This window comes from Vulpes vulpes, chromosome 1, assembly GCF_048418805.1.
Source record: "Vulpes vulpes isolate BD-2025 chromosome 1, VulVul3, whole genome shotgun sequence".
NCBI classification, from domain to species: domain Eukaryota; kingdom Metazoa; phylum Chordata; class Mammalia; order Carnivora; family Canidae; genus Vulpes; species Vulpes vulpes.
The window spans coordinates 197,164,166-197,182,051 of NC_132780.1; the positions used below are offsets into that span (position 1 = coordinate 197,164,166).

At 37.5% G+C, this 17,886-nt stretch overlaps 1 protein-coding gene across 6 annotated transcripts; it reads left to right on the top strand.

Annotated features, from left to right (window-relative positions):
- The first annotated feature begins 47 nt into the window (after positions 1-47).
- FAM229B (family with sequence similarity 229 member B) lies at positions 48-14,000 on the top strand. 6 transcript variants are annotated; one of them, XM_072739241.1, is made up of 5 exons: positions 48-197; positions 5,007-5,084; positions 9,036-9,138; positions 10,994-11,132; positions 12,343-14,000. In XM_072739241.1, exons 4-5 carry the CDS (start codon positions 11,008-11,010, stop codon positions 12,458-12,460), a joined length of 243 nt encoding a protein of 80 aa, XP_072595342.1. In that variant the 5' UTR covers positions 48-197; positions 5,007-5,084; positions 9,036-9,138; positions 10,994-11,007; the 3' UTR covers positions 12,461-14,000. The 6 variants fall into 6 exon arrangements, with proteins under 6 accessions (XP_072595342.1, XP_072595350.1, XP_025861608.1 ...); XM_026005823.2 differs by having other exon boundaries at positions 51-197; positions 9,036-9,195; XM_026005825.2 differs by having other exon boundaries at positions 51-197; positions 9,039-9,195.
- The last annotated feature ends 3,886 nt before the right edge of the window (positions 14,001-17,886 follow it).

Sequence of the window (17,886 nt, forward strand, 5' to 3'; positions counted from 1 at the left end):
AGCCGTAAGTCACGCTGCTGCCGCAAGTCACTACGGTCGCTACGCCCTTCTCCGGCGTCGGCCCTTAACGCCTTCCGTCGAGAAGGCCGCGCATGGGCAGTCGCGTCCCGCCGTTCCCATAGCGACGCGTCCTCCGCCCCATGGGACCTGCGGCTTCCGCCAACATCTTCGAGCTTCGGCAAGCTCCGGAGGCCGGGGTAACTGGCGGGTAACGAGGCTGTGGAGTGGGGTCTTTGAGCCGTGTGTCTTTAAAAGCGCGCACGGGCTGTCGGAGGCTTGGTTCGTGTTCAGAGTCCGAGCGTCCTGAGCGCTGGGGCTGGTGCCGTTTAAGGAGAGTCCTCGGGACGCTGTGCTTGGGGCGAGCATCCGGCAGGCCGCGTCTTGGAGCAGCGAACGGTGGCTTTGGGACATGTCTTTATATATAAATGTATATAATATAAAAATATAAAAAATATATAATACATAAATATATAAATATATAATATAAATAAAAATATATAAAAATATAATATACAAATACATAAAAATATAAATATATAAATATATACAATATATAAATAAATATAAATATAAATATATAAATATATTATATATAAATATAAATAAATATAACAAATATAACAAATATATAAATATATATGCATATATATAAATATATAAATATATACATGTACATATATTTACATATATAAATATAAACAAATATATGCATATATAAAATATATAAACACATACATACATAATATATACATACACATATACTTACATATATAAATACATAAACATATATTAAAAAATATATATATATATTTCAGACGCTCCTGAAAGTTACCAAGCAACCTCAAATGGTCAAGTGGTCGAAAAATTCTCTGAATTCCTTAATCAATCAGCGTAGAGCAGATTTCAGTTAAGAACCCCAGCCCTTCTTTGCTGAAATTAGTGATCTCCACAAAATTCTGAGGCCCCAACAAAGATCCCGGGAAGCCACCTGCATTAAAACCAGGAAAAGTCAAAGTACGTGCACAATTAGTGTGCAGTGACGGTAACTATGATATCGGATTGATCAGATTGATCAGAAGCACCTTATTCCTCTGCCCGTAGTAGTTGTCACTGTGCTTCTTTGCTCAGTGGTAAAGTTTGCAGTTGCAATGGGTGGTTTATGGTGCTTATAGGCTTCCCCACGTTTCCATTTGGATTTTTATTTTTTTTTTTTTAAGATTTTGTTTATTCATGAGACACACAGAGGCAGAGACACAGGCAGAGGGAGAAGCAGGCTCCACGCAGGGAGCCCGACATGGGACTCGATCCTGGGACCCCGGGGTCACGCCCTGGGCCGAAGGCAGGTGCACAACCACTGAGCCCTCCAGGGGTCCTCCATTTGGATGTTTTTAACTTTAGTGCTTCTCTCTTTTGTGATGGGCAATTTTTAATCAGCAATGCTTTGCAGCTGTGAGATTTTACTCTTAAGTGCTTATTAGTGAGCATGGGGTCAGTGGTGGAAGTGTGTAGTCTGAAACCCCCAACACTTCACTTTGGGTTTTGATGCTGAAGTCCCAAAGCCTGGGGCTTCCAAAACTTGCCATGTTTGATCCAGTGTATAAGGCAGTGGTGTTAGTAGGTCTGCGCCAGCGAGTCAGGGTGTCAGCTCATCTGGTGTTCTGGCCTCTGCAGAGGTCTCTCTCCCATTCAGTGCTTAGGTGCATGCAAGGCATTATTCCGCACAGGTTGTACCCCAGGACAGGTTAAATTGAAAAAGTCCTATCAAGTCTCATTAATAGCTTCAGACTGGAGAGAAGCAGACCAAGAGGCAATTGTGCTTTATGACCCAGGCAGAGCCTTATATACCAGCCATTCTAAGACCCCAGTAGAAGCAGAAAAAACGCTTTAGAGTTATATTTTCCAGGAGTCCACATTGCAGTCTTATATTTGAGCATATGCTGGAGCTGAATAAACTCCTAATTAGATGCACTGAGACCTCAGTTAAGACCTTTCAAAAACTCAGAAAACTAGGGAGAACCCAGGCCATCCCGGAGGGTTATACAAAGCTCTAGTGGGGTTGTGATATACCTCCTCTGATACAAACACAGTGAACAAAAATAGAACTTACCTTTTGTGCTATAGCTGTAAGTAGAAGAATTGGTTTTAGAAATGAAGAATTAGAAGCACGAAGAGACAGACTAGAGAGCCGAAAATCAAGTTACTGATGTGGACGAGAGGCTCGAGGTAATCCTAGAGAATACCGAGGCAACGACTAGAGGTATTAAAGCTCTTAGAAGAGAATATAGATGAAAGAGACAAAGATGGTTCGACAGGAGATTAATAAGTGCCCCTGAAATAGAGAACAGAGCAAATGGAAGAAGAAATGTCCCTACTGGTATTAAAAAATACCAAGGAAAGAAAAAAATCTCTAGATGAAAAGGATACAAGATTAAGAATTATAGGAAGGGTATTAAGAAGAGAATGCTTATCATGATGAATACTGAGTAATGCAGAGAATGTTGGATCATATTGTACATCTGAAACTAATACAACATTGTATGTTAATTATACTTCAATTGAAAAAAGAAAGCGATCTACCATGTTCCCTGGAAAGATTTCTGTAGGACAGTCAGCACTAGGATATATCCTGGTTAAGTCACTCAATTTTCAGAATAAAAGAATTCTGTGGGTACCCAGGCAAGAAACAAAGGCGGCAGCAGCGGGCTGGGGAAATGGTGGAGTAAAAAACAATTAGGGTTTGTTAGACTCATCCATAGCACAGCCAGTACTGGAAGACATTGAAAATATATTACAGAGTTCTGAGGGGGAATAAAATGTGTTCCAAGAAAATGATACTCCTTTGACTTCCCAAGTTGTCACTTGAATATAATTAGAAATTGTGGGGGCTCTATCCATTTTTGTTCCTGTTGGCACACTGCATTTCTGAGCCCATCTCTCTTTCATGTAACTTGACAAACACAACCATAGCAACCAATGTGTTGCCAAAATTGTCTTCTAACCTCTTCCCCTAGAATTCAAGTTCATTAGCGAATCATCTGTCTTCTAGGTTATCCCAAGAGTTTTGCAGAGAGTTTTCCCAGTATATTTGCCACTAACCACATAAATAATTATCCTTCCAGCTTCTGGTAACAGTTTCCTTGTTACCTGCTGCCTCATCACTATGCTAGTGACTTATATTTTAGATTTTTGTTATGGCAGTGCTCAAGTCTAGACCCAAGTCTGTATAAGTCATGATAAATTTTACAAAGTTGTGTAACAACTAACCCCTGAATTTCAGTGATGTAAAGCAGTAAAAGTTTATATTTTTGCATACGATCCATGTCTTTTGGGGGGTATCGGCAGTTGTGCTTTACGTTTACCTCACTCTGGCACCCAGGTTGCTGAACTACCACTATTTGGTACATTCTTGGCTTTTGTGACAGAGGGAAAGACAAGAGGATCTTGCACTGTAGTTGATGGCTTTTGTTAATTCACTGGCTAAAACTAGTCACATGGGCTCTGAGTAATCTTAGGGGGCCAGGAATTGCAATTTCTAGAAGGCAGAAAGCCAGAAATATTTGATGAATAGCATCTATAAGTACATTATAAGCATTCTTAGACATGGTATCAGAATACAGCATTCTCTCTCCTTGAGTATGGACGAGACCTGGTAACTTCTTTCTGGTGAACACAGCTCACACACAGCCCGACTGCCATCCTGAGTTGGAGAGACAGAATTGAAAGTTCTGGGGACCAAGGCAGCTAGGATCTTCAGAGCAGAGTGCCAGAGAGAGGAGTGAGTATAGAGAAAGCTCTGGAGATCTTCAGGGAATTTCTCTGAGCCTTACTGAGTAGCAATATATACATATGGGGAAACTACCCGAGACTGAGGAATGACCACTGGGAAGAAGCACGCATAACAATTTAGGGGGGTTCACACGGGCTGGAACTAGCTTATATTCCCAGTATCTTTAGTGGAAGAGCCCTGTAATATCGGGGGGTGTTGAGTACAGTAAGGGTATTGCCTCAGTGGTGGAGAGAAATTAGCCATAGATAAAAGGCTCTCCTCATCTAGTCTTCAAAGGGCCAAGCTATTTCCAAATAACTGTGTCCCAGATCAAAACTTTTAAGGGTTTAGAAGACTAAAAATAAAATCTAGCATTCAACAACGTAAAATCCACAATGTGCCAAGTCAAGTGAAAAATTGCAAGATTGGAAGATGTAGAAAACACTCCACATGAGGTTAAAAAGAATCAGTAAAAACAAAGCAAGGAATGACACAAATGAAAGAATTAGAAGATGAGGACATTAAAATAACATAAACATGCTCCATATATTCAAGAAGGCAGAAGGAAGCATGAAAATATTAAGAGACAAATGTAAAAGACCCAAATCAAACATTAGAGATTTTAAAAAAATGCAATGTCTAAGGTGAAAAATACACTGGATGGAATTAAGAGCAGATTAGACCTTACAAATGAAAAGAGTAATGAACTTAAAGATTTAACAGTAGAAACTATCTAAAATAGAACCAAAACAGAATAAAAAAGGATTGGTGAGCTGTGGGACGACTTCAAATAGCTTTATATACACTAACTGGAGTTCCAGAAGAAGGAAACAAAAACACACTTAGAGAATATCTGAAAGGTTTTCACATGTGATAAAAACTATGAGCCCACAGACCCAAGATGTTCAATGAAACTTTAGACACAGGAAACAGAAGTAAAATTGCACCAAGCACATTATAACCAATACCAGTGCCTAGGAAAAAAATTAAAAGCACCCAGAAGAAAAAAAAAAAAAGACACACTGTATGTAGAGGAACAAAGAATAAATCAGACTTAGAAAACAATGCAAGTCAGAAAAGTGGAGCAAAAATCTTTAAGCCCCACAAAACAAAGCTGTTGATTTAGGATTCTGTACTCAGCAAAAATACTGTTCAAAAATGGAGGTGGAGTAAAAACATACTGAAATGGGATGAATTTATTGCTAGTAGACAGAGCTGTTAAATGAAAATCTTCATTCAGATAAAAGGAAAATGCTGTTGGAGGGAAATCTGGACCTACTGAAGGGGATCAAGAACACTGAAAGTGACAAATATGTGGGTAAGTATAAAAGATTTAACTTTTTAAAAAAAAGTTCTTTTAAAACAGTTGCTTGAAGAGAAACTTATCATGTGTTGTGGGACTTATATGTAGAAGTTAAACATGACAAAATACTACAGGGTGGGAGGGGGAATGATTCTTTTAGCGCGAGTTTCTTTTAATGTAGGGTTTTAGTGTAGGCGAAGCGGCGTAATGTTATTTAAGGCAAACAGGTTAAAAATGTGTACTTATAAACCCTAAAATAATAGATTTTATATTCATAAAATATACTCAATTGTTTCCAAAGAACAGACCAAAAAAAAAAAAAAAGGGAACAAAGAACAGATAGCACAAATAGAATACAAATAGCAAGAGGACACACAAATTCAGTTATATCTATCGCATGAAATGGAGACAATTGAAACATGCTAATTAAATTCAGAGATCATCAGAGTAGATGAGAAAAAGCAAGATTCAACTATATACTCTTTATAAGAAAACCACCTTAAATATAAAGACCAAATAGGTTAAAAGTAAAAAGACGGGGGGAAAAAAGCCACATTATACTAACATTAATGAATAGAAGGTAACTATATAAATTTCAGACAAAGTAGATTTCAGAGCATAGGATATTACTAGAGATAAAAAAGGAGAGTTTTTAAGAATAAAGTTGTTAATTCATCAGGAGGACATAAGCCTCCTGGGTATTTAAAATGTACCTAGTATCAGAGATTCAAAATATATGAAGCAAAAACTGGTAGAACAGAAAGGAGAGATAGATACGTTCATAATTATACTTGGAGGTTTCAAGATCCTTATTTCAATAATTGAAGAAGAATACAGAAAATCACGAAGAATGCAGAAGACTTGAACAACTCTCTCAGCCAAGTAATTCCAATGATAGAAGACTTCACTCAATAACAGCTGAATCCATACTCTTTTCAAGAGTAGAAGGAACACTTGCCAAGACACGTCTCAATAAATATGAAAGGATTATACTCGTACAAAGAATGGTCTGTGCCAAAAATTGAATCTTAAGAAATCAGTAAAAGAGAACTGGCTAGAACATTTCCAGATATTTGAAAACAAAATAGTCCTAAATAACAGTCCTGAATAACTCATAGGTCAAAGAAGTAACCAAGAGGGAAATTTTTACCTGAAGGTAGTGAAAATACAGCATTTCAAAGTTTGTGGGATGAATCTAAAGTTGTGCTTTGATGGAAATTTATAGAATTAAATATTTATATCAAGAAGGGAAGTCTCAAATCAATGATCTAGGCCTCCGTTTAAAGATATTAGGAAGAGAAAAGCAAATTAAACACAAAGTAAACAGAAAAAGGAGATACTAAAGGTTGGAGAAGAAATCAAACAGAAAACAAAGTTAACAGAGAAAAATCAATGAAACCTAACATGTTTCCTGAAAGATTAAAATTCTTTTGTGAGCTCCTTTGCTCATAGGTTAAAATCTTTAACTTGCATTCATGTTCCTGCTTGGGTTAGCCTCTACTTATTTCTCTGATCTTATTTCTTTTTTATTTCCTCTGCTATAGTTATGCTGGCCTTTCATATTTTTTGTTGTCTTCTCTACTGGCAAATGATGTTTGCACCTGCTGTTTCCTCTGTTTGCCCCATCCTCAATGGTCTCAGTGTTTTTACTTCCTACCTATTTTCACCTAGTTAATGTCTAGACTTAGGATCTAATTCGTTAGACTTAGGTTTGATACCCTAGTCTAGCATATACACTACCCTAACCTGTAAACTCTACTAGAATAGACACTGTGTGTGCTTTGCTCAATATTTTATCTTCAGTACTTAACATATGCCTGGCTGATGGTGGATTCTTAGCAAGTATTTGTTGTGTGAATGAATTATTCCTAGTAATAGATCATTTTTCTTAAGATATGACAAGTTCAAGCATTATTCCTTTTCCGCATCTCATGAACCAATAGTCTGAGGATTGAAAGATTATCATTACTCTGAGGTTTATGAGGATTAAGAGAGAGTATTGGTGCCAAATAACGAATTAAAAATAATAGTACGTTTGAGGAATTTATGAATATTTCACATGAAGATACTTCATTTTGTAGTTTAAAAATATATCAGTGATTAGGGATGCCTGGGTGGCTCAGTGGTTGAGCATCTGCCTTTGGCCCAGGCCATGATCCCAGATCCCGGGATCGAGTCCCACGTTGGGCTCCCTGCAGGGAGCCTGCTTCTCCCTCTGCCTGTGTCTCTGCCTCTCCCTCCCTCTCTCTCTGTGTCTCTCATGAATAAATAAATAAAATCTTAAAAGATATATCAATGATTAAAAAGTGAAATCAATGCTTCAACACACTGATTTCAAGAATTATGCACAAAGATGGGATCCCTGGGTGGCGCAGCGGTGTGGCGCCTGCCTTTGGCCCAGGGCGCGATCCTGGAGACCCGGGATCGAATCCCACGTCGGGCTCCCGGTGCATGGAGCCTGCTTCTCCCTCTGCCTGTGTCTCTGCCTCTCTCTCTCTCTCTCTCTCTCTCTGTGTGACTATCATAAATAAAAATTAAAAAGAATTAAAAAAAAGAATTATGCACAAAGAGAATGTGCGCTGATGGAATTTTTTGTATCTCAGACATCAGCTTTATTACATGTTAGATTTTCTGATTCCTGAAAACAACTCTATGGTGTAGAAATTCATACCATTTTTTTTCAGGCAAACTTTTAGCGATTTGCTCAAAGCCTCAGAGTTAACATGGTGTTACAATTCAAACCTAATTCTCATGTCAAAACCCATCATGTTCCCTCTGCGACCTCCACTAGAAAATGTAAACTATTAAAAGTTTTTGCCATCCTAAGGCTCAAATGTTTAGGTCCTAATGATACATTAGCTAACAATGGCTAGCAAGTATTTCAGTTTGTCTGACTGTGACACAGTCAGTTAAATGGTTTCTCTAGGCTAAAATTGTGATCAACTATTCACACATAGCTCCCTAGTAAGAAAAAGTAGAGGTAAGATTTTGTCTAACATCAACTTAATTACGTAGAATGTCAATTTCCTATGCTGTAAATCATATGAAAATGAAATAGTGGGAACTTAGCAGAAAATGTGGGTAGTAAAAAAGGTTTCCATTAAATGAAAAAAAATGCTTAATGTCATGTAATATTTTGTCATCAACTATGAAAATTGAAAAGAAATTGACGATGGCAAGGAAAGAAAAAAAAGAAAAATGAGAAAAGATTAGCTGAAGAGCAATGTTCTGGCTTAAGGGTTATACTTTAGTGTTACATTCAGTAAGGTAAGCTCTTGCTACAGAAGTTGGGAGAGGGCAGTTCAGAAGAGAAGTTTCATCTTGTTGCTGAGGCTGTGAATTGAGACACTTTATTCTTGAGCAGATAGGAACCTATGTGATAGAGTTCTGATGTCATAATTTCAGGGTGTTGCTGGGACACTTGATCATCATTCCTTTGGCAAAGATGGTACAAACAGAGGAGAGCCTCAGGGTCCAGGAAACAGAACAGAGACAGTACAAGATGTATTCTTATTTTCTCAATTGTCCTTATTTCTGTCATTTGGGGATTTCAAGGTTCTTGAGGAAATAGAAGTGGTAGTCCAGGCATCAGATGTAAAGAATCTCACATAGGAAGAGCCGTAGAGAAATCTGTAAAGGTGCAGTTTGAAGCCTTTGGTGTGGGATGAGGACATAGTTAGATTGGATTAGTTTGTATTAATAGTTAAGGGAAAAACTGGAAGATAAAGATAATGAGGAAAATGGGGTATAAAGTGGAAAGAATCTTGTGATTTTGTACAGATTAGACTGTAGCTTTAGAATATAAGTACATTCATTCATAGATTAAAATATTTCATATCATTGGAGAATAATTAATTTCATATCATTGGAGAATAAGGCAGTGACAATGTCAACCTTTAGAGACAATTTTTTTGCTGAGTTTCAGCTTGCTGCTGGAGCTATGAATTATGACATTTTATTCTTTAGCAGGTAGGAAACTATGTGAAAGAATCTTCTGATGTAATAATTTCTGGGTGTCACTGGAACATTTGATGATCATTCCGTTGGCAACTCCAGCTTTCTATGGAAGGTCAGTAGAAGCAGTTGATTTATTCACCTCTACAGGAATCAGACTCAGCCTATTTTGGTAAGTTTACATATCCTTGGTCAAATTAGCCAAAACTTAATACTTATATAAATTAGATAGTTATACTAAACCATAGATTTTACGGTAGTTTTAACTAACTTGTCATTGAGCATGCCACTTTTTTCCTTGATAAAGGAAACCCATAGTCTATAAAAACCATTATATATGATATTCAGATTCCTAAACTTTAATAATTCAGTTTTATTACTGCAATAAACACTTACTTATTAGGCATAGAGTACTGTTCTAGGCATAAAAAAACAGTTATAAGACATTTTATTTTTCCTTTCTTTTGTTGAACACATGTACATTTATACAAAATAGTTATTAATTACTGTGTGCCAGCCACTGTTCTAGGTATTAAGGATTCAGTCAGTGGTGACAAAGACAGGCATGAAATGGGGGAGGTGGGGGCAATGATTAAGCAGAAACATTTACAATTACAGCGGTGGTTCTCAACAGAGGGTGGTTTCTTCCCCTTTTCCACCAGGGAACATTTGGCAATGTCTGGAGACATTTTTGATTGTCACGACTTTGGGGTGAAGTGCTATTAGCATATAGTAGGTGGAGGCCTTGATGATGCAAAATATCCGACAAAGCACAGGCCAACTTCTTCTTTCTCCAACAAAAAACTATCTGGCTCCAAATGTGCATGGTGTCACAGCTGAGAAATCCTGAATTAGAGTAATAACTGTTACAATCAGAAACAGAGAGTTCCATGAAACCTTATGTAACGGAGCGGTTATGGAAGGCTTCTCTGAGAAAGTGAAATGTAAATTCAGACTTAATGAGTTAGTCCCAGCAAGTAAGTGGTGGGGAGCAGTGGGGTGGGGAAGAGCTCCAAGTAGAGGCAATAGTAGGCCATAAAGAGCTTATTTTAAAAATTGTGTGTTTGTGTACGTGCATCATACTTACCGGCTATCTCACATGTACATTATGTGTGTGTTTGTGTACATATATTTACTAATGCCCAGTAGCATCTGCTAGGTAATAATAGTTAACATTGATTGAGCATAACTATGTGTTAGGCACTGCATTTTACGTGTATCACCTTATTTAATCCTCACTATTACCCTGGAAGGAGATACTCTTATTCCTGATTTATCCTTGAGAAACATTCTCGGTTAAGTACCTTGTTTAGGATTATTTGGTCAGTCCCACTTTCCCAAGGCCCTTTCTTAACTAATAAGCTGTGAATAGAGAGAGGTGGGGAAATGAATGATCATTCCTGGAGGATGTGAGGCTTGGCTATGCTTCAAAGGAAGAGAAGGGCTTGGCAGAGAGGCAATGGGGAGTGGAAGTAGGGGCTCAGGCTTATTGATTTCAACACCCATTTCAAATAAACTGGCTTCCCCCCCCCCCCCCCCCCCACACACAGCAGAAATAGATTTCAGTAATGTTAACTATAGGGCACAGTTTACTTCTGCCATCTAATGGCTGTTTTATATTTGTCGCTAGACTTCAAATTGTGTGTAAGGGGGAGTTGTGTGTAATATAGCATTTACATACTGGTATAGGTATTTTAAAATGTCATTTCGATGGTGCAGCGGTTCGGCCCCTGCCTTTGGCCCAGGGCGCGATCCTGGAGACCCGGGATCGAATCCCACATCGGGCTCCCGGTGCATGGAGCCTGCTTCTCCCTCTGCCTGTGTCTCTGCCTCTCTCTCTCTCTCTCTGTGACTATCATAAATAAATAATAATAAAAAAATTTAAAAAAAGAAAACAATAACACTAAAGACTCCAATGAATTTTTTAAAGACAGCTTAGCCCCACGCCATTATTTTAACTTTCTATCTAGGTTTTCGGTGAATTATGCCTTTTCGGTTTGGGACCCAGCCAAGGAGGTTTCCAGTGGAAGGAGGAGATTCTTCAATTGGGCTAGAATCTGGGCTGAGCTCCAGTGCTGCCTGTAATGGGAAAGAGATGTCACCAACTAGGTAAGGTCTTCTCATCCTGATGCCTAAGGAAATGCGTCATGACTGTTACCAACATAAGCTTTAGTTGATGTCCAATATTAACAAGAAAAAAGTCCAGGACCATTAAATTTATATTAACAAACATTGCTATTATGAAGTCAGTATTAACAGATTCCAGGGTTTCTTAGCACAGTCTGTTTTTGGCACCTCTATAAGTCCAATAATAGACCAATTCTTTTTTTGGTAAATTTTTAGCTAGATTGTTGTTGTTGATAGTTACAAGAAGATAACATTAATTTAAACAAGTAGCTTTAGTGCTATTATATGTTACGCAGACATCTACAAATGAGAAGACCCCAACCTCAGATTTAGTATCACTTTGGCTTTGATTTGACTTTTAGCCGAAAGATGGTGATACAAAGTGTGAATGTTTTATAAAACAAAATCATTTCTGCAAATTGAAGAAAACGATAATGAATAGGATTTCTTCCACTTTTCTGCTGTTTACCATTGCAAAACATCAAATACTACGTTGTTAGATTTTTTTCACGGCTTGGAAATTTTTAGAACACAACACAGATTTGAACCTAATAAGGCAGTTACTTTAAAAATCAGAGTTATTCAAGGATGCAGTAGGCTATTTTGGGAAGTACTAAGCCCTTGTCTTTAAAAATGTCTGAGGTGATTATCTGGTGGGAATGTTGGAACAGAAATTCAAGCACGGGATGTATTTTTAGACTAGATGTCATTTAAGGATTCTTTTAACCTGAGGTTCAGTTAACATTTGAATAGTATATTAAATAGTATGTTCAGTTTTATATTTTTCCACAAATACTCTAGTTTTTAAATCACTCAATTGAAGTGATTTTAAGGTACATGTGTGCATAAATTGCCATAGTATTATCACTGTTTACAACTATGCACTCCCCACCACCCATCTCCGCTCTTTTTTGCCCTTTAGCAATCACTGCATACCTTTCAGATTATCATCTAGAGGGTTATTTTATCTTTATGAACTTCCTGTGACTAAAAGTATGGCAACAACCACAATCTTTTTGTAACCTGAGTCTAAAATGTCTGGCTCATCAGTGCCACTGTGTTATAATTCTATTGTGACATTCAGAGATTTCAAAATGATTTAAAACACTTGATATGTACTCAAACTTTGCTGCCCTGAAAAAAAATCTCCTTTTTTAGTATCTAACCACATGTCATTTGCTCTTTTATTCAGGCAACTCCGAAGATGCCCTGGAAGTCATTGCCTGACAATAACTGATGTTCCTATTACTGTCTATGCAACAATGCGAAAGCCACCTGCACAAAGCAGCAAGGAAATGCATCCTAAATAGCATCATTAAGTCTTTTGTAGAGGTTTGACTAGGTCAAGGGTAATGGGCCAGTATCATCTTATGATCTGGTAAAACAAATAAAAGTGGTGGCACCTTTGGATGATGACAGCAGTTGAAATATTTATTTTTAGTAGGAGAAGACACAGTGTCATCTGGAACATGTGTAGTGATAAGCCATCAGTTATGTTTGATAGATAAGATGGAATAATATTTCACAATTAGAATGCACTCTAGTGATCATCTTGCTCACAGTGGATCATTAATATCAATAACTGCAGATGAAGGTTAATCTACCTTGATTATCAGTCATGAAGGCCCTGTTCTAAATGCTTAGTGTATCCTAGGCTGGTGTCCTTTGTTTGTATTTGGGTTGCCACTTAGCTGAATCCTCTCACTTGAATACCCTAAGCCAGTTCCTGGCTTGATATCTTTTGATAACGTTCTGCAGTAATTATATTGGTTATATTATATTAGCTTATATTGGTTAAGAAAAGCCCAGTAGATTGTGCATTTGGGGAAGAAATGCCAAAGAAAGTTCTTAGTCTGTGGTTAATCTGCAAAGCATTAAACTGAAAAAAAAAAAAAGCATCAACTGTTTGCATATGGGATATCAGGTTTTTTTGTTAAATTTATTATAATGAGGTCAAGGCTGTGTTTCTAGCTCCTATTTTTCCATGAAGAATGATGTCCCATCATTATACCATAGGTCTCAGAGCCACTCATCTTGAAATTGTCTACAATTGATACTGAGAGACCTCGGGTGGATTTTTTTTTTTTTCATTTGATTAGTCCTAAGGATACATTTTGAGGTCTAGGCCAGCTCTCTATGTGTTTTTTTTTTTTTCCCTTTCTTTTTGCAATAGTCTCAACAAACTCAGCTGGCTTTCGTTTCCTCTGGAAGGTTGCCACCATCCAACCCATGAAATTGCCTTCTCCAAAAGACTAGTTTAGGGTCAGGTATAGTTCCCCCAGTTTCTTGTCTCCCTTGCATACCTGAAGATATACAGATATGCCTTTTTAAATGAAAGGTTTATTAGCTTATAATTACATGGACATAGGTACATGTGTACCACATGAAGTGAAAAAAACTGGAAAAACAGAGTTGTATAATATAATGTATAATAATGTACATTAATACATAATATATAATATAAGTGGAATAATTCACAAAGTGCCCAGAGGTATTTGAAGTCCAACCAGCCAGAGTGGAAAGACCTTGTTGAATGTGAAACCTCAGAAGGTCACACCTTAGTTGGAGGTCTACATTAGCAATGGGTTAAAAGCTAATGTATACCAACTTTAACAAAGCTTAAATGTAAGATTTGAGAGAGTCAAAGTGATTCCTAAGTAACTTAATTACCTGCTAAAATAAAATGTAATACTTCTTAAAGCAAGAGAACAAAATCCAGAAAGGAAATTGTCCAAGGCTGGGGAAAAGTATAGCAGGAAAGGAGAAAGAAGTGATGAAAAATTCTTCAGAATCTATACAAGACTGGAAATAACTTGTGTTTCAGTCAAAATAAAGAGATCTTTTAATATATGGAGCATTGAACAGATTCATCTGCAAGATATTACCTCGGTGGGGTTGGCTTTGGGGTGGAGAGGGGAGAAATAGCTTTAGACTAAAGGCTATTCTGGACCTTTCCTGACAAAACTTAAGAGCAAGACTTAAAAGGATAAAACTGATTCCAAGTAACTGCGCCACATTCAAGGAGGGGGAAAAAACCCCAAAACCTTTAAGATTTAAAGAACTACAGGGATGCCTGGCTGGCTGAGTTGGTGGAGCATGAGACTCTTCATCTTGAGATTGTGAATTTGAGCCCCACCCATATGGGCTATAGAGATTACTTAAAAATAAAATCTTATGGGGTGCCTGGGTGGCTCAGTGGGTTAAGCATCTGACTCTTGATTGGGCTCAGGTCATGATCTCGGGGTCATGAGATTGAGCCCCACATCAGGCTTCACACTCAACAGGGAGTCTGCTTCTCTCCCTCTTCGCTGCCCTTCCCCCTGCTCGTGCATGTGCTCTCTGTTTCTCTTTCTCTCTAAAATAAATAAATAAATAAATAAATAAATAAATAAATAAATAAATAAATATTTTAAAAAAAGATTTAAGGAACTACAGTAAAATCCAGCACCAAAAATGTAAAATTAACAGTGAACATCGTTTAGTAAAAAATTACCAGTTATGCAAAAAAGGAAGAATATACAATCTATAGTCAGAATCATTAGTCAATGGAAACAGAATCAGAAAGACAGGTGATAGCATTAGCAGACAAGCTACTCTAAATATTCAAGTAGTAGATTAAAAAGTGTAATAAAAAAGAGGTGGAAGGTATAAAAGGATCCAAATTGAGCTTCTAGACATTAAAAATATAATATCTTAATAAAAATATGCACAAAATGGTATTAGGAACAGATTCGACATTGCAAAAGATTAAGTAAACTTGAAGACATATGAATTAAAAAGGACTGGAAACATAAATTTTGTGTTTCATATCAGGCAGTCTAACATATATTTAAGTCACTTCCCAGAAGGAGGAGGAGGGTGGATAGAAGAATATTTGAAGAAATAACGGCCAGATTTTTTCCATATTTGATGAAAACTGTTAGCTCACAGACCCAAGTAGCTTAACTATAAGAAGAAACATGAAGAAAAAACAAATGAAAAAGAGCCCTATAATTAAATTATCTGAGAATCCAGGGATAAAGAGATACATTAATTAATTATTTATTTAGTTTAGATTCTATTTATTTATTAGAGAGAGAGAGAGCAAGAACAAACAGGGAGAGAAGAGGGACAAGCAGACTCCCTGAGGGTGGAGCTCAATTCTAGGACCATGAGATAATGACCTGAACCTAAGTCAGATGCTTAACCGAGCCACCCAGGCACCCCAAGAGACAATTTTACGATGTGACAGAAAATTCATTCAGGGGAATAAAAATAATAATGAGAGCAGAATTTTCATCAGAAACCATTTAGGCAAGAAAGCACTGGAACAGTTTTTTAAAGTATCTTTCAAAAGCCACAAAGAAAAGACTTTTCAGAAATAAATAATAAATAAAATAAAATAAAATAAAATAAAATAAAATAAAATAAAATAAAATAAATAAAATAAATTGCTGAGCGAATTCATTACCAGCAGACCTGTACTAAAGGTATGTTAAAGGGAGTTTTTTAGGCAGAAAGAAAATGACACTAGATAGGAATTTAGATCTGCAAAATAAATCAAGAGCACCAGAAATGGAGAATATGTGGATAAATATAAAAGCCTCTTTCTCATTTTTAAACATTTAACAGGTGACTGTTTAAAGCAAAATAATGACAGTGATAATTTATATAAAACGGATAATGTATAATAAAAATAACCAAAAGACATGGGGAGGAAGATGGAAGTTTGCTCTTGTGTTTTAGACTATTTATGGAATGGCATAATAGTATTTGAAGATAGACTGTGATAAGGTAAATATGTAAATTGTAAACTTTACCGTTATCTCTAAAGACAGTAACAGAGAGCTAATACCCAACAGTGGAGGTAAAATGGAGTAAATATTACTCAATCCTAAAGAAGGCAGAAAAAGGGGGAAAAAGGAACAAAGATAATGAGTAGAAGTCAAATTATATTGATATTTACACTAATTACAAAAGGTCTAAATACTTCAATGAACAGGCAGAGATTCTCAGATTGGCTGGAAAAGAAGATGCTATGTACGTTTTTTTTTTTTTTTTTTAGATGCTATGTACTTGAACCTACTTAAATACTAAGAGACACATAAATTAAAAATATAAAAGGTGAAAGTAGATATACCATTTAAACATTAATCAAAAAGTTGGAGTAGCCTATATTAATAACAGGCAAAGTAATTTTAGAACAAAGAATACTAACAGGGATAAAGAGAGGCATTTCATAGTGTCAAAATGGTCCTAACAATTTCAAGTGCTCATGCAGAGCTTCAAAGTATACGATTCAAAAACTGATGAAATTGAAAAGAAACAACTCCACATATTATAGCTGGAGATTTCAACCCCTTTCAACAACTGGTAAAAGAACGATACTATGGCAGAGACTGGGTATTCTCTTCGAGCACACTTGGGAAACTCACCAGTCATAACACCATGTTATAGGCAACAGAACAAGTCTCAACAAGTTGAAAAATGGGCAAGATACGCAAACGTATTCCACTAGAATTAAGTCAGAAAAATATCTGGAGAATCTCCAAATATTGGGATACTACATGACAGGTTTTCAAATAACCCATGAATAAAGAAGAAATGACGGGAGAAATTAGAGTATTTTGAGCTGAATGAAAATGGAAACACAATATATCAAAATAGATGGGGTTCAGATGACTAGTGCTTAGAATACATTAAATTCTTTCATTGGAAAAGAAGAAGCGTCTCAAGCGAACGATCTAAGCTTTCACCCTAAGAAAACTGAAAAGATGGGCAAACTAAACCCAAAAGAGGCAGCGAGGAAGAAATAATAAAGACCAGATATCAATAAAATAAAAACAAATAAGAGAGAAGAATCAATGCAACCAAAAGCTGGTACTTTTAAAAAGTCAATAAAACTGATAAGCCTCTAAACAGAATTATCAGGAACACCCCCCCACACACACACAACCTACTGATATCAGGAATGAGAATAGAGACATAAGGTCATAAAGACATAATTTATTATTAAAAAGACAAACCAGTTAAGTTAAAAAAAAATTTTTTTTTTTTAACCAGTGTGAATTCTTTAGTCTTCTAAAATGCCTTCCCACATTGCTGTCATGGCTAGATATGGGCCTTCCGTAAAGGGGATACAAACAGGTTGGGGGGCGCCGTGCTTGCACAACCTTCCTCCAGGCGAACACCCGCTCATTAAGCGTCACCCTTAGACATGATCATTTTAAAACACACCGTGTTGACGGGGCCGATTCAGCTGCTGAGATGCACCCAGGGCCCGGTGCACCTCAGGAGCTCCCGGGGGGCCCGTGGCTGCTGCCTGCTGGCCAGAGCGTGCGGCCCACCCAGCTGTGGCAGCGGGGAGCAGGCCTTCCTTCCGCAGGCTCACCTGCCCCCAGCCCCTCGGCCTGCCCACTTTGCCCCCAGCAGTGTCTTCTGGGAACGATGTCCCCTGGTGCCCAGAAGCTTAAAAACCGAGCTGGCCTCATCCAGGTGGCCAACCGTGCCCCCGACTTGGTCTACGGCTTGTCTACTTACTGCTACCATGAGAATGAGGAAGTAGGTGCCCCCCCTGAGATGCTCCTGGAAAATCTTTTGGAAAAGAAAATGGTGGGTTGTATCAGAACCACTTCTTCCCGCCTGGGTCTGATGGAGGGAATGCGATGCGGGTGTGTGGGGTGTTTTGCTCACTGGCTCAATCTGGACTTGTCAAGGCTCTAGACATTGGGTGTAGAGTTTTTAGTCTAGACGTCAC

Bases quoted from the DNA above. Each gene is read 5' to 3' on its own strand.
- FAM229B (XM_072739241.1), top strand. From the start codon at position 11,008: ATGCCTTTTCGGTTTGGGACCCAGCCAAGGAGGTTTCCAGTGGAAGGA. The intron at 11,133-12,342 runs GTAAGGTCTTCT...TCTTTTATTCAG, and splicing joins AAAGAGATGTCACCAACTAG to GCAACTCCGAAGATGCCCTG.